The 11,913-nt window shown below is 37.9% G+C and overlaps 1 protein-coding gene across 1 annotated transcript; it reads left to right on the top strand.

The window, feature by feature from the left end:
* Positions 1–2,264: 2,264 nt before the first annotated feature.
* Positions 2,265–11,821, top strand: Tsp_12104 (putative filamin/ABP280 repeat-containing domain protein; the record flags this gene model as incomplete). The annotated part of the gene is made up of 23 exons (XM_003375533.1): positions 2,265–2,375; positions 2,433–2,562; positions 3,336–3,508; positions 3,578–3,716; positions 3,802–3,948; positions 4,961–5,047; positions 5,625–5,774; positions 5,922–6,089; positions 6,163–6,367; positions 6,493–6,677; positions 6,794–6,877; positions 6,943–7,248; positions 7,477–8,336; positions 8,502–8,922; positions 9,250–9,321; positions 9,386–9,565; positions 10,089–10,328; positions 10,437–10,523; positions 10,600–10,737; positions 10,812–10,979; positions 11,281–11,364; positions 11,436–11,576; positions 11,648–11,821. Coding segments are annotated over exons 1-23 (4,450 nt in total), but the record flags the coding sequence as incomplete, so codon positions are not given.
* Positions 11,822–11,913: the final 92 nt, after the last annotated feature.

The raw sequence follows: 11,913 nt of genomic DNA, 5'->3' as shown, positions 1-11,913 counted from the left end.
CTAAATGTCGTCATTGTATTTTTAATCAAATGCATTATCCCAATTTACATTACAAAGGAAAACTGAAAAACTAAATTGAATAAATAAAATAACTTTTCCGGTATATTAGTGATGAAAGCAAAAAGTCAATAATACAAACATCAGAATAACAAAAAACGAATCATAATAGTTGTTGACTGTAACAGAAAAGCGACACTTTTTTGCTTAATTGTTATTTGTTTTAGAATGTAGCAACTTCATTGGAAGAAATACTTTCTTTATCCTACATTGAATAGAAGAAAAATGATAATTTAAAATTTGGAAAGACAACTCGTGAGTTGTTTTTTTGTATTTTTATGTGCTTTAAAATATGAATGTGAAGTTTTGGCAGTCATCAAATGGTGAATACATAAATAATAAATGGTAATTGAATTTAGTTGATCCTATTTGCAGTAAACTTTTAAATGTAAATATTTAATAATCGTTGACATGCTCTTAAATGTTTAATGGATCGTTTTTGATTGTTTCGTGAAAGCATATGAATAATTTTTTTTTTGAAATTTACATTCCACGTGTATGTAAAATTAGTTGGTGGTGTCGGTAACGTTTGCACTATTTTTCCTGCAATCCAATTGTACGACCATGACCGATACCGAAAACGAAACCAAAATCAAAACTGGTAAATTTTAATGCACCACTAGCGAAACGAACATTTGATTTGCGTTTACAAATTTGATATGCAATTGTTAAATGGAAATTGAATTGAATAAAACGTTCAATTGAATGTCGCCGTAATACTGTACAAGTTGCTTGGTTGCATGTTCAGATGGTGGTTATTGTCGACAGCTGTCACTTTATTTTCTGTTTTTTTTTCATGCTAATATTGTTTTATACATTCAGTTTAAACTTTTATTCAAAATTATTTAATACCAGAATTCGAAATGACTTGTTGAGAAATGGAAAATTTACATGGACGAGGTTTACATGATTTAAACGAACATTTTCAAATTTGGCAAATTTGAAAAGAAATTTTTTTTTAATTCACATGACTTCTTTTTTAATGTGATGCGACGTGACAAATGTTTCTTCCCAACCTATATAGAATACGAATTTTATTATCGTTCAATTGCTTAAAATGTATGTACAATTGAATGTTAATTATAGTTCACTGTTTGTGCGAGGAGGTTCATTTCCTTGCACAAGAATGGAATTGAATTGAATTTTTGTCCACTGAAAATTGACTGCAATTGCAATATTTCCAATCGTATATTTGTCCTTGAACCCAGACAGACTGAGGCGTGGCATGTCAAGTTGCTAGCCGAAGAATTGGACTAAATCTAATCTTAAAAAATGATTAGCATTTGTATTGGGTTAAAGTTTTTTATTGCATGCAATTTTCTTTTATTTTTGTAAATATACGTCTTATATGAGAGTTGTGTTTTTAATAAGTGTACGATAGTTCAAATATTCTTTTTTTCGATTATCATAGAAAAATACTTGCTTGGTATTGGAAAATGCTTGTTTCATCAATTTCGATTTCCGTTACCAGTGGTATAATAAAAAAATATTAGCAAAAGCAAAAAATACGAAAAAAACAACACATTTTGGTAATGTAATATTCAGTAATTTGCTTCTCGTGTTGGTTTGTTGTTGTCCTTGAAGAGCCGCTGCAATGGACGGAAGGACGTTTTGCATACATTGCAAATATGTTGCATACAGGCTAGGAGGTGCCAGTTGCAAGGTCAACGAGAGTGACCATTGACAATTTTGGAAATTCTGTTCCAGCCCGTTGATGCAGGCAGGACGGTTTGAAATTTTCCGATTGGATCAACTGCTACGTTCACCTGTCCAACCAATCAACCGTCGCAACCTGTTTTCGACTACGGTTACGGTAATTGCTTTCCAAAAGTGACTAGAAGAAGAGAACAGCCAAAGCAGTTCACATTTCTCCAAAATCTCGTTCTCGTTCGAGTCGTGTAATTTTCAAAATTCAAATTTTGTTTGTTTGTTTATTTGTTTATTTATTTGCTTTTTTTCTGTTCAAGCTGTTGTTGCCCTCTTCAGTTTTCAGCACATCAACAAACAAGTGCTGCAATTTTCTCGCCCGCTGATGTCGAATAAATGGGCACAATAACAACACTGACGGCGTAAAATTGTTGATTATCCCAAAGTAGCCACTGCTTTTGTGCTTAAGGCATAAAAATTTATTGGCTTCAACCGGATAATTTTTTCATCTTTCCCCTTCATTGACTGACTTTCTGTACTTTTGAAACGAAACAGTACAGATGAGTCTGTTGAGTAACCGCTGGCGTGGTGGCGACGGCCAACCTGGCCGTTACATGGCCACCGTCGGCTTGTCGGAACCTTGCATTATTGGATCTTTGGTTGAAATTTTGGTAAATTTATCATTTTGGCGAATATTTTGACGGCACAATTAATTTCCATATTTGCAGATTACACCGAAAGATGTGACAGAAGGGATGATTCTTGTCGAAGCAATTTCGCCGACCGATCGCATAATTGATTGTTCTGTTCGAAGACGATCGAACGTTTACAAAGCGAAATTTGTTCCCGACGAAATTGGTAAGCATCATCATCATCGTCATCATCATTTAATTTCAGCTATTTTTCCCCCTAACCTTTGTCTGACCAAATTTAAAATCCCATTTTTTATTTTGAAATTAAAACTGTTTGTTTTGTTGTTTTTTAAATAATACTGACAATTCAATTCAACGAAAACAAAAATTCTTCGAAAACTTGTTTGTTTATTTTTTTATAAGAAATTTAAAAAAATTAGCGAAAATGTTTTTCATTTATATTCACACCCATTTTTAAAAGGTGATTCATTTTCAAAGGGGATCGTCTTTTCGTTGTGCCAGTTTTACAGCATGATATGATTCTTATCGTCACTTTTCCCACTTTCTCCACATCCTACCTATGCAAGGATTGTTTTAATTTTCATTACAGTAAACGATTGTCACGTACAAGTTGAGACAAGTGGATGGACTTTTGAACAAGAATTTGAAAAATGTTTGTTCAATTGAATTAAATTTAAACTTTTCCAACTCAATTTTACCCAACTTGTCGTGATATTCTATCTTCTTATTTATCATCAAAATATCATATATCTTATCCTTCGGTGGTTTTATTATTTATATAATAATGTCAATTAATTTGCTTGTTCACAATTTGGAATATTTATGTTCAGTTGTAATGTTCATTCATTCATTCATTCATTCATTCATTTGTAGCATGTTTTATTCGTTCGTTTGCAGCTTTGTATCAATTGTATATAGATTATGGATATTTTTGTGTGATTCTTTTTTTTGTAAATTTCTTTTCATTCAATTATGCAGGCGAATGGAAAGTATGCATTACCTATGAAGATGTGCACATTCAGGGAAGTCCATTTTCGTGTTTGGTATACAATCCGAACAATGCGAAAGTTTCTGGCCCTGAGACTGCCGTAATTGGACAGGAAGTGCGTTACACGATCAATACCGAAGAAGCTGGTCCTGGAGATGCTACTGTATTTGATAATTCTTTTTTTCTTCCTTTGAAATTTCTGTTCTCAAGTAATAAAAGCACTTTTTTCCAGGTAAAAGTATGCCATGAAAGGATGCTCGTACCTGTTATGTTCGAGAGAATTGACAGAGGCTATTATGTAGCCCGTTTTGTACCCGAAGAAAACGGTTCATACAGTGTGCAAGTGTTTCTCAACGGTATTCCACTGAAAGGTATTCTTTTTGATATTCATTATTGATATGTATTTTTTGTTTGTTTGTTTGCTTGCTTGCTTGCTTGATGGCATGTGTTTTTCAGGCTCACCATTTCTGTTGGATGTGGTCGATGCTAGCAGTGTGAAAGCTTACGGCTCTGGTTTGCGTACAGCTAACGTGGGCCATTTGGCCACTTTTCACGTAGCTGCAGAAAGCGTGGAAGCGAAAGAAATTGCCGTCGTCGTTACTGGTAAATATTCAGAACCGCATATTCTTGGAATGTCACTATGCAAAATTTGCATTTCTGTTTAAATGAAATTTCGAGCATTTGAAATGTGCGAACAATTTTGTATGCAGTTTTTTTTAATTATAAATATTCATTTGAGCTCGAATCAAACGCTCGCAGGGTCAGATTGTCAAAAATGTTCGTTCCTCTTGGGTTAGATAGAATTTTCTGATTACTTCACCAAAAGCTGTTTATACCATAATGCACCAGTATCATTCCAGTCGTTCTTCACTCAGTTTGTAAATACTGAATTATAGGTCATCGACGATCACATCTTTAAATTGTGACCAATCCAATTATACATATATATTGACAAAGTGAAGAGCAATCGGCTTTGCTTTGCAAGCAACATTTTTAAACGTTCTTAAACACGAGTTTAATTTAAAGTATACAGAGCAGCAACAACAACAACAACATAATGTATAATCGTTTCTTTTTTCAAATTATTTAAATTAAATTGTAACTGTGATATTGTAAAATATTCATAAATTATAAAAATTGATAAATTTTTGCAAACGTATATATATATTTTTTCAAATGCAATGCTTCGGCCGCTTTCTTTCTTTCTGATTGAAATGTCCTGCTAAAGAGTGAAAGGTCAAGCAGAAAATTATATGAGAAAGATTTTTTTTCTTTAATATTCCATATTTTCAAATGGGGCAAGTTTTTCGGATGCATTATTTAAAATCGACCGACCAATTGCTTCTTGTATTATATTGCTTAACCTCGTTTGATTTTTATATTCACTAGAATTTTGTGTGGGAAATTTGAGAAAAGTGTACATTGTGTGGACCATGTCAACTGGAAAATGTTGTATTTGTAAAATTGATTATGATTTTGCATTTTAAAAGGGACTGGAATATTTGTATTTTTGTACAATACAACTGTGAACTGTTGTTATTGTTGGCTAATTGAGAAAATAATATAATTTCTTAGAGTTTGGAACAATTTTTATTTAATGCTTCATTTCTTGCAGCCCCTTCTGGAAAGAAAAAGCGGGCTCGCCTGTTTCCAGGAGACGAAGACGATGTTTACCGTGTAGAGTGGAAACCAGTCGAAACTGGTAAATACTTTAAAAGCATTTTTGTTTTTTTCTTTTTATAAATCAGCAAAATATGAAAATCGGGGTTTTTTTTCTTATTTTTTAAAATGTTCCACTGATGTATATTCATAAATTAAAAGTAATTATATTCTCTTTAATTGTAATAATACATAGAATTTTGCAAGAGCACGTTGCATGAATATGAATTATTTATTTATTTATTCATTTTTGTTTGTTTATTTTATTCCTTTGCAATCAATATTGCATTTTAAAGAGAAATTTTGAAATTTTATCTTGTTCATTGTTCTGCTGGTAGTGGTGGTGGTGTTGAAAAAATATTTCACAAACTGGTCAATCAGTATTGATTGAGTGGAAATTATTCAATTGAAACTGGTCGAAAAGCGGCTTCAGGCTGCACAGCGTTCGTTCGACCAGCTTGCTTGCTTTTTTTTCCTTGCTTTTCTCTCTTCTCTGCTCAGCGATTGTTCAATTATTAAAAAAAATTTTTTTATCTCAATGTATAATTTTTGCTTTTTTTTGATAATTCATTTCACATTTTGCAAATATTATCCATCCATGTTTCACGATTGCATTTCAGGCAAGCATTACATCGACTTGCGTGTGCACAATCAGAGCGTGAAAAGCAGCCCGTATAGCTGCGACGTTGGCGATCCAGAATTGGTCACTGTGCGCAATTTGCCCAAACAAATTAAACAATCCGAACTGGGCAGCCCGGTCACTTTCACCAGTGAGTAGCGACAGCACAGCTTAATAAGCGCATTGGATGCACATTCAAAGATCTGCTAGCTATTCACTATTAGCCGGCGGCGAAAACTTTTGTTACACGTGCGCGTGGTCAGTGGTCATTTGACTGATTGCTGTTTTGATTTTCTAGTCGACGCATCCACAGCCGGAAGTGGCAATTTGGAAATTATGATCAACGACGGTCGGGTTCATTGTCGTGTTCGCGATTTGGGACAGAGAATCTACTTGGCCACGTTCGTTCCCGTGCAGCCGACTGCCCATGTAGTGCAAATGACGTTCAACGGTTCCGCAGTTAAAGGTTTGAAAAAAACCCCCTCCCCAAAAATTTCGAACTATCCCCCTTTTTTTGTTTTTTATTTATCCTTTCGCAGGAAGCCCTTGGGTGTTGGATTTGGCACGCCCGGCGCCGGTCGATCAGCATCAACAGTCGCCGCTCGGTTTGCCGTTGGGAAATGTGCTGTTGGCGGCGCCCGTGAGCTTGGAACAGCTCAACACTGGGGCTGTGGTTTCTGGATACGCTTGTCTGGCCAGTCCCGGCGGTGTGCGGACCATTGTTCAACCGGCGACCGCTTTGACGTGGGCAAAAATTTACTTATTTATTATTTGATGTTGTTTAGTTTATTTCTTTATTTTTTGTTCATTATATTTTTTTTGCAAATTGTTCTGATTCACGAAATTTTTTCACTTTTGAATTGTTTAAGTGCAGATCAGTTGAAAGTTTCTTCGACAGCGCAGACAACAACATCTGCTGGTCAAAATGCGACAACGCCCATTTGGGCGGACATTCACGGTCGTGGTCTGCAGACCGCATGCGTGGGCAAGACGGCCAATTTCGAAGTGACCGCCCCGGCGTTGACTAAGCGCGACGTGTTCGTCAAAATAATCAGTATGTGCAGCTTGTTGTTGTTTTAATAAAACCATCTTTACACATATATGCAAATCTTAATCTGTTTTCTTTTTTTGTTTATTCAAAGTGAAAAATTGCGTTCAATTGCATTGCAGGTATGGACGGAGCCGAAGTGCCGTGCTTGGTGACCGAAACTGAAGCTGGTCATTTTCTTTGCGAATACGTCCCAGCAGAAGTTGGTCAGTTACCGACACCACTTGTTGGAACGTGTGGAAAATGCAAATTTCTTTTCCTATTTTTCCAGGCTTGGTTCGCGTCGACATCGCTCTGGCTGGCCAAGCAGTGGACAAGAGTCCATTTTTGGTGTCCGTCTACGATCCGAACCGCGTTCGCATAGAGCCAATCGCCGGCGGTGTGATTGGTCAGCCTGTGCAATTTGTCATCGACGCCCGAGAAGCGGGAAAGGGGCAGTTGGAAATTGCGATCAACCAAGGTCGAGTTCCTAACGGTGTTCAGTTGCAAGATCCTGGCCAGTGTTTGGTCACTTTTATCCCAGACTCAGCCGGCGTCTACTTGATCGACGTCACTTTGAACGGCGACACCGTTCGGGGTGAGTATTGTGTTGTTTTTTTGCATTACATTACATTACATTACACTGCATTATATTATATTATATTATATTATATTATATTATTTTTCTCTTACAATTCCAAGTCGACTGTTGTGTTGACCCGGGCATTTCGGATTTGTTTGCGTTGCTTGTTTGCTTGTTGCACAGCTTGTTGCGTTTTGCAAACACCAACCAACTGCAACTGTGCTCTCTGTTCGCTTTTTGCAGGCTGCCCAATGCGAGTGGAATTCAGCGATTCGACGTCGCCGTCAATACCTCCACCGCCCCCACCTCCACCGTTACCATCTCAAGCTTGGACCGCTTCTCGACATCCGACCGATCGGATGCCGCACGTTTCGAAAGTTCACCAACCGTCGCCGTTGGTCAGCTATCAAACTTCCGCATCTACAGCCGCTAGATCGCCGTTGGTCAGCAGTGAATTGAGACGAACTGTCGACTCCACCACGAATGGCAATTTGAGATTTTTGTCCAGACAATCTTCAAAGGACAACGATCACCGCGTGACGGTCAAACGTTCAGTTGAAACTTACTTCACAAGCAGCAGCAGCAGCGGCGGCGGCGGCGGTAGACCAATGGCATCTGGTGATGATGATAATGATAGTGACCGCTTGTCGTCATCAAGGGTCAGCAGCGGTGGCGATTTGACCAAGCGATTCGTCGATATTGTTGATACAAGAGATCGGCATGCTGCTGTTGTTGGTCGTGTCAGGAGTGATGATGACGAGCAACAACGTTGTGCTGCTGCTGCTGTCGTTAGCCAGTGCCGGCGGTTCGACGACGAGCTTAAGTCACCGTTGAACAAGGCGATTTCACCGACCCTGACCAAATCCGCGACCAACGAACAGCAGCATTCAGCAGCAGGCGACGAAACTATTTCCCCGGCTATTGCTGCCAGCGTTGGTAGAATATACTCGTCATCATTATCATCATCAACAACAGCAACAGTACCAGGCGAACCAATTTCGCCCAAACAAGTGACCGAAAAAGCCGAACCAATATACAGCAACATTGAACAGCCAGATTCTGTTGAAGAGAGTGAAAATTATCATAACGAGACGATCATTGGTGTTATTTCAAAACCGACAACAACAACAACAACAACAACAACACGTGATCAACAAATGGACTCTGAAATGCAGAATCAAAAGAAGCATGAACAGCAACAACAGCAACAACAACAAAAGCAGTTGGATGATAACGTGGAAAAAGTGAATACTGCTTTTTCGCCTCAGTTGCTGCAAGAAGAAGGTGCAAAAGTTGCCGGTTGCAAAAAATCGACAGACGTCGTCGATGCCGGTGTGATTCGTTACGATCGTCCGCCGTCGAACTTGCAGGATGTTGTCGATCAGTCGGATCTTGCAGGATCGGTTGAATTCGCTTCTCCAACCAATCACTTACCACCTCGAAATTTTGCTTCCCAACCTCTGGTGTCCGTTTTAACATACCGAGATGATTTTGACGTTCTGGACGACCACGGCGCCGGAATCGACCTCCTGTCCTCAGCCAATCACAGCAAGCTCGACTTTGTCAGCTGGAATCGTACCCGCATCGTCGGTCCTGAACAAAATATACTACGTCTGACCAGAACCGCACACTACTGGATCACTCCTCGATTCGGCGACGAGAAGCAAAATTTGAAAGTCACCATCACTCGTCAGTTTTTATTTTTTTGTTTGCGTTTTTTTGCTTCATTTTGAAATTTGAATATTTTCTTTTCAAAGGCTTGAATAAAGTTGAAAAATTGGACGTCACAATTGAAGAAAAAGACGATGCGGTGATGGTCAAATTTGTACCGACTACTGTAGGTAAGTGGATTATTTCTTTTTTTTTCTTTTTTTTATTTTGATTATTCAAGTTGATGTGTTGGCATATACATACATGCATACATATACATACATTTCTTGCATACTGCAGGCATACATAAAATATCATTCGTCGCTTTCGACACACCTCATCCACAGTCGCCGGTCATTTTGAAAGTGTTCAATCCGGACAAAGTGATTATCAGCAACATCGAAGCTGGATCAGTTGATGAGCCGGCTCAATTTACAGGTTTTATTATTAATACATTTTAATTGACTGATTGATTAATTTATGCATTTATTTATTGGTTCAGTTGATGCAACACATGCTGGTCATGGTGATTTGGAAATTGCAATCAAAGATCCAAAAGATCAAACCGTGCCGAGCAAGGTGATGAGCCAGAATGGTCATGCCAATTTCAAAGTATCCTTTGTACCCCAGTGCGCCGGTTCTCACGGTATTCACGTCACATTCAACGGTGAAAAAGTAGCTGGTAAATAAGTTGTTGTTGATTGTGTTATTATGATTTATTATTTATCAAAAATTATTTTTGCATATTTATTTGTATGAGCTTTGTTCTTTTCTACCGGAGATTGTCATGTTCGATAGCATTGTTGATTGTTGGTTGTTGTTGTTGTTATTGTTGTCATAAATTAGTTTAATTGATTGTCGTCAATGAAACCAGTTCAAAGTTAATTGTCGAATATGATAGCTAACAACAGTTGCATCAGTGACTGTTTGCTTTTGCTATTTGTGCTAACAGTTGGTACAATTTGTTCAGTTTGCCAACCGATCAACAAACTTCACTGAAAAATATCAGTAGCTGTAGTTGTTTGTTTTTTCGACAAACTAACCAACCAGTGCAATGGATGAAAATCCGTTTGCGTGTGTGTGTGTGTGGTAGTGTAGGAATTTGTTCAGTGAAAATAACTTTTTTTTAAAAAAATATTAAATCAAGAAGAATCATGTCTCAATTAATCAATGTCTGAGCTATGAATTTGTGCATTTCATTTCAGGAAGTCCATTTATGTGCACCGTGATGGAAGAAGCGTGCGATGTTGTTGTACTTTCGTCTGCTTCTTCACCTACTGGAGAGCAACGCCAACAGCCGCTGCCTGCTACACTCACGGCAGCCAGGAGTCTGCTTGCTGCGGTTGTTTCCAGTTCCGTGCCAAAGCTGGCACCTGTACGCAGACCAACGACGGTTCAAGTGTCAACGGATACTCAAGATTTGAAATTGCAAGCAACTGTCACAGGTACTCGGGGAGTGATTTTGAGAAATAAATTGTTGTCGATCAGTTTTATTTTTGATACCGATCATCAGAAGATTAGTGTTTAATTTAATTTAATTTTTGTTTTTCAAGCACCTGATGGTAAAGTGTTGGACAATTGTAACGTTGTTAATAAAGAATTGGGTCTTTACGTGTTGGAGATTGTCCCTAGTGTTGTTGGTAAGAGTAGGATTTGATTTGCCAGATTGAATAATGACAAAAGTTGATCATTTTTGTGTGTTCATATATAATTTAGGCGAATATCAAGTTGAATTGAAGACAGGAGGGCGTCAAATTTCGGGAAGTCCATTTTCATTTCGGGCTTACGATCCTGCCAAAATCATTGTCAGTCCAATGACCGACGGAGCAGTTAACAAAGCTGTTCATTTTGTCGGTACGTCTCATTTTAACTTAAACTCCTTTTATTTACTTCATCACATAATTGGACGGATATTATAATTATTTCAGTAGACGCCAGTGATGCTGGAGTGGGAAATTTGGAAGTGGCCGTCAACGAAGGAAACATTCCTTCAATGGCGCAAAATTTGGGCCATCATCGTTACGACATTTCATTTGTACCGGCTGAACCAATAGTTCACACAGTTAGCATACGATTCAACGGCGATCATGTGCCGGGTAGATATATTTATTTATTGGTTTAATTTTTTTTGGCTTTGTTTGAATTTTAAAATCTTTTTAATTTAAGGTAGCCCATTTCAGTGCAAAGTTCACAAATTATCCGAAAGCAGTGTATCTGTATCAGGATTGGATAAAATTGCAGTTGGAAAGTTGAATCATTTTATAGTGGAGGGAAAGGAAGAAGATGGAGAAGAAAAAGAAGAACCGCCCTTGGATGTGACCATTACTGGTATTCATTCAACGAGCTTGCTTTTGTATTGTATATGTTTATTTATTACTCTATATTTGTGTAATTTAGATCCAACGGGAAATGTGTTACCGATCAGTGTTGATAATCCAGGAAATGGAGCACGTCAAGTGAGCTTTACTCCTCTTGTAGTTGGTAAGTGAATTGTTTTCTTTAAAAAGTTTTTTCCTCTGACTTGACACGTGCACGTTTGAAAACTATTACAGGTGTGCATAGGATTGCAGTAAAATATGCAAATCAGCATATACATGGTTCACCTTTCACTGCTAAAGCGTACGATGCTGCTCAGGTGAAACTGTACGGTCTGGACAGTTCTGTTGTAGTCGGACAACCGACCAATTTTGTCAGTACGTTTTTCAAGTTTCATTATATGTTAATTTTCATTTTTTCGCATCTGTAAAATTTTTTTCTTCTTCAGTTGACGCTGGAAAAGCCGGAGCAGGAAATATGGAAATTGTCATATCGGTTGATGGTCGAAACTTGCCAAACCATGTCCAAGCAGAAGGCAACGCGAAATTTCGCGTATCGTTCACGCCACAGGAATCGAAAGTACATTTGATCAGTGTCCGATTCAACGACGAGCCAGTGTCAGGTAAAAGTGCTGTTGTTGACAGTTGATTTGTGTGATTGTTCAACGTTTGGGGAATGTATTAATTTTTTCTCTCTTAATATGGTGGTCCATTT

Source organism: Trichinella spiralis, assembly GCF_000181795.1.
Source record: "Trichinella spiralis strain ISS 195 chromosome Unknown Scfld5, whole genome shotgun sequence".
Taxonomy (NCBI): Eukaryota; Metazoa; Nematoda; class Enoplea; order Trichinellida; family Trichinellidae; genus Trichinella; species Trichinella spiralis.
This window is presented reverse-complemented; position numbering and strand designations above follow the sequence as displayed.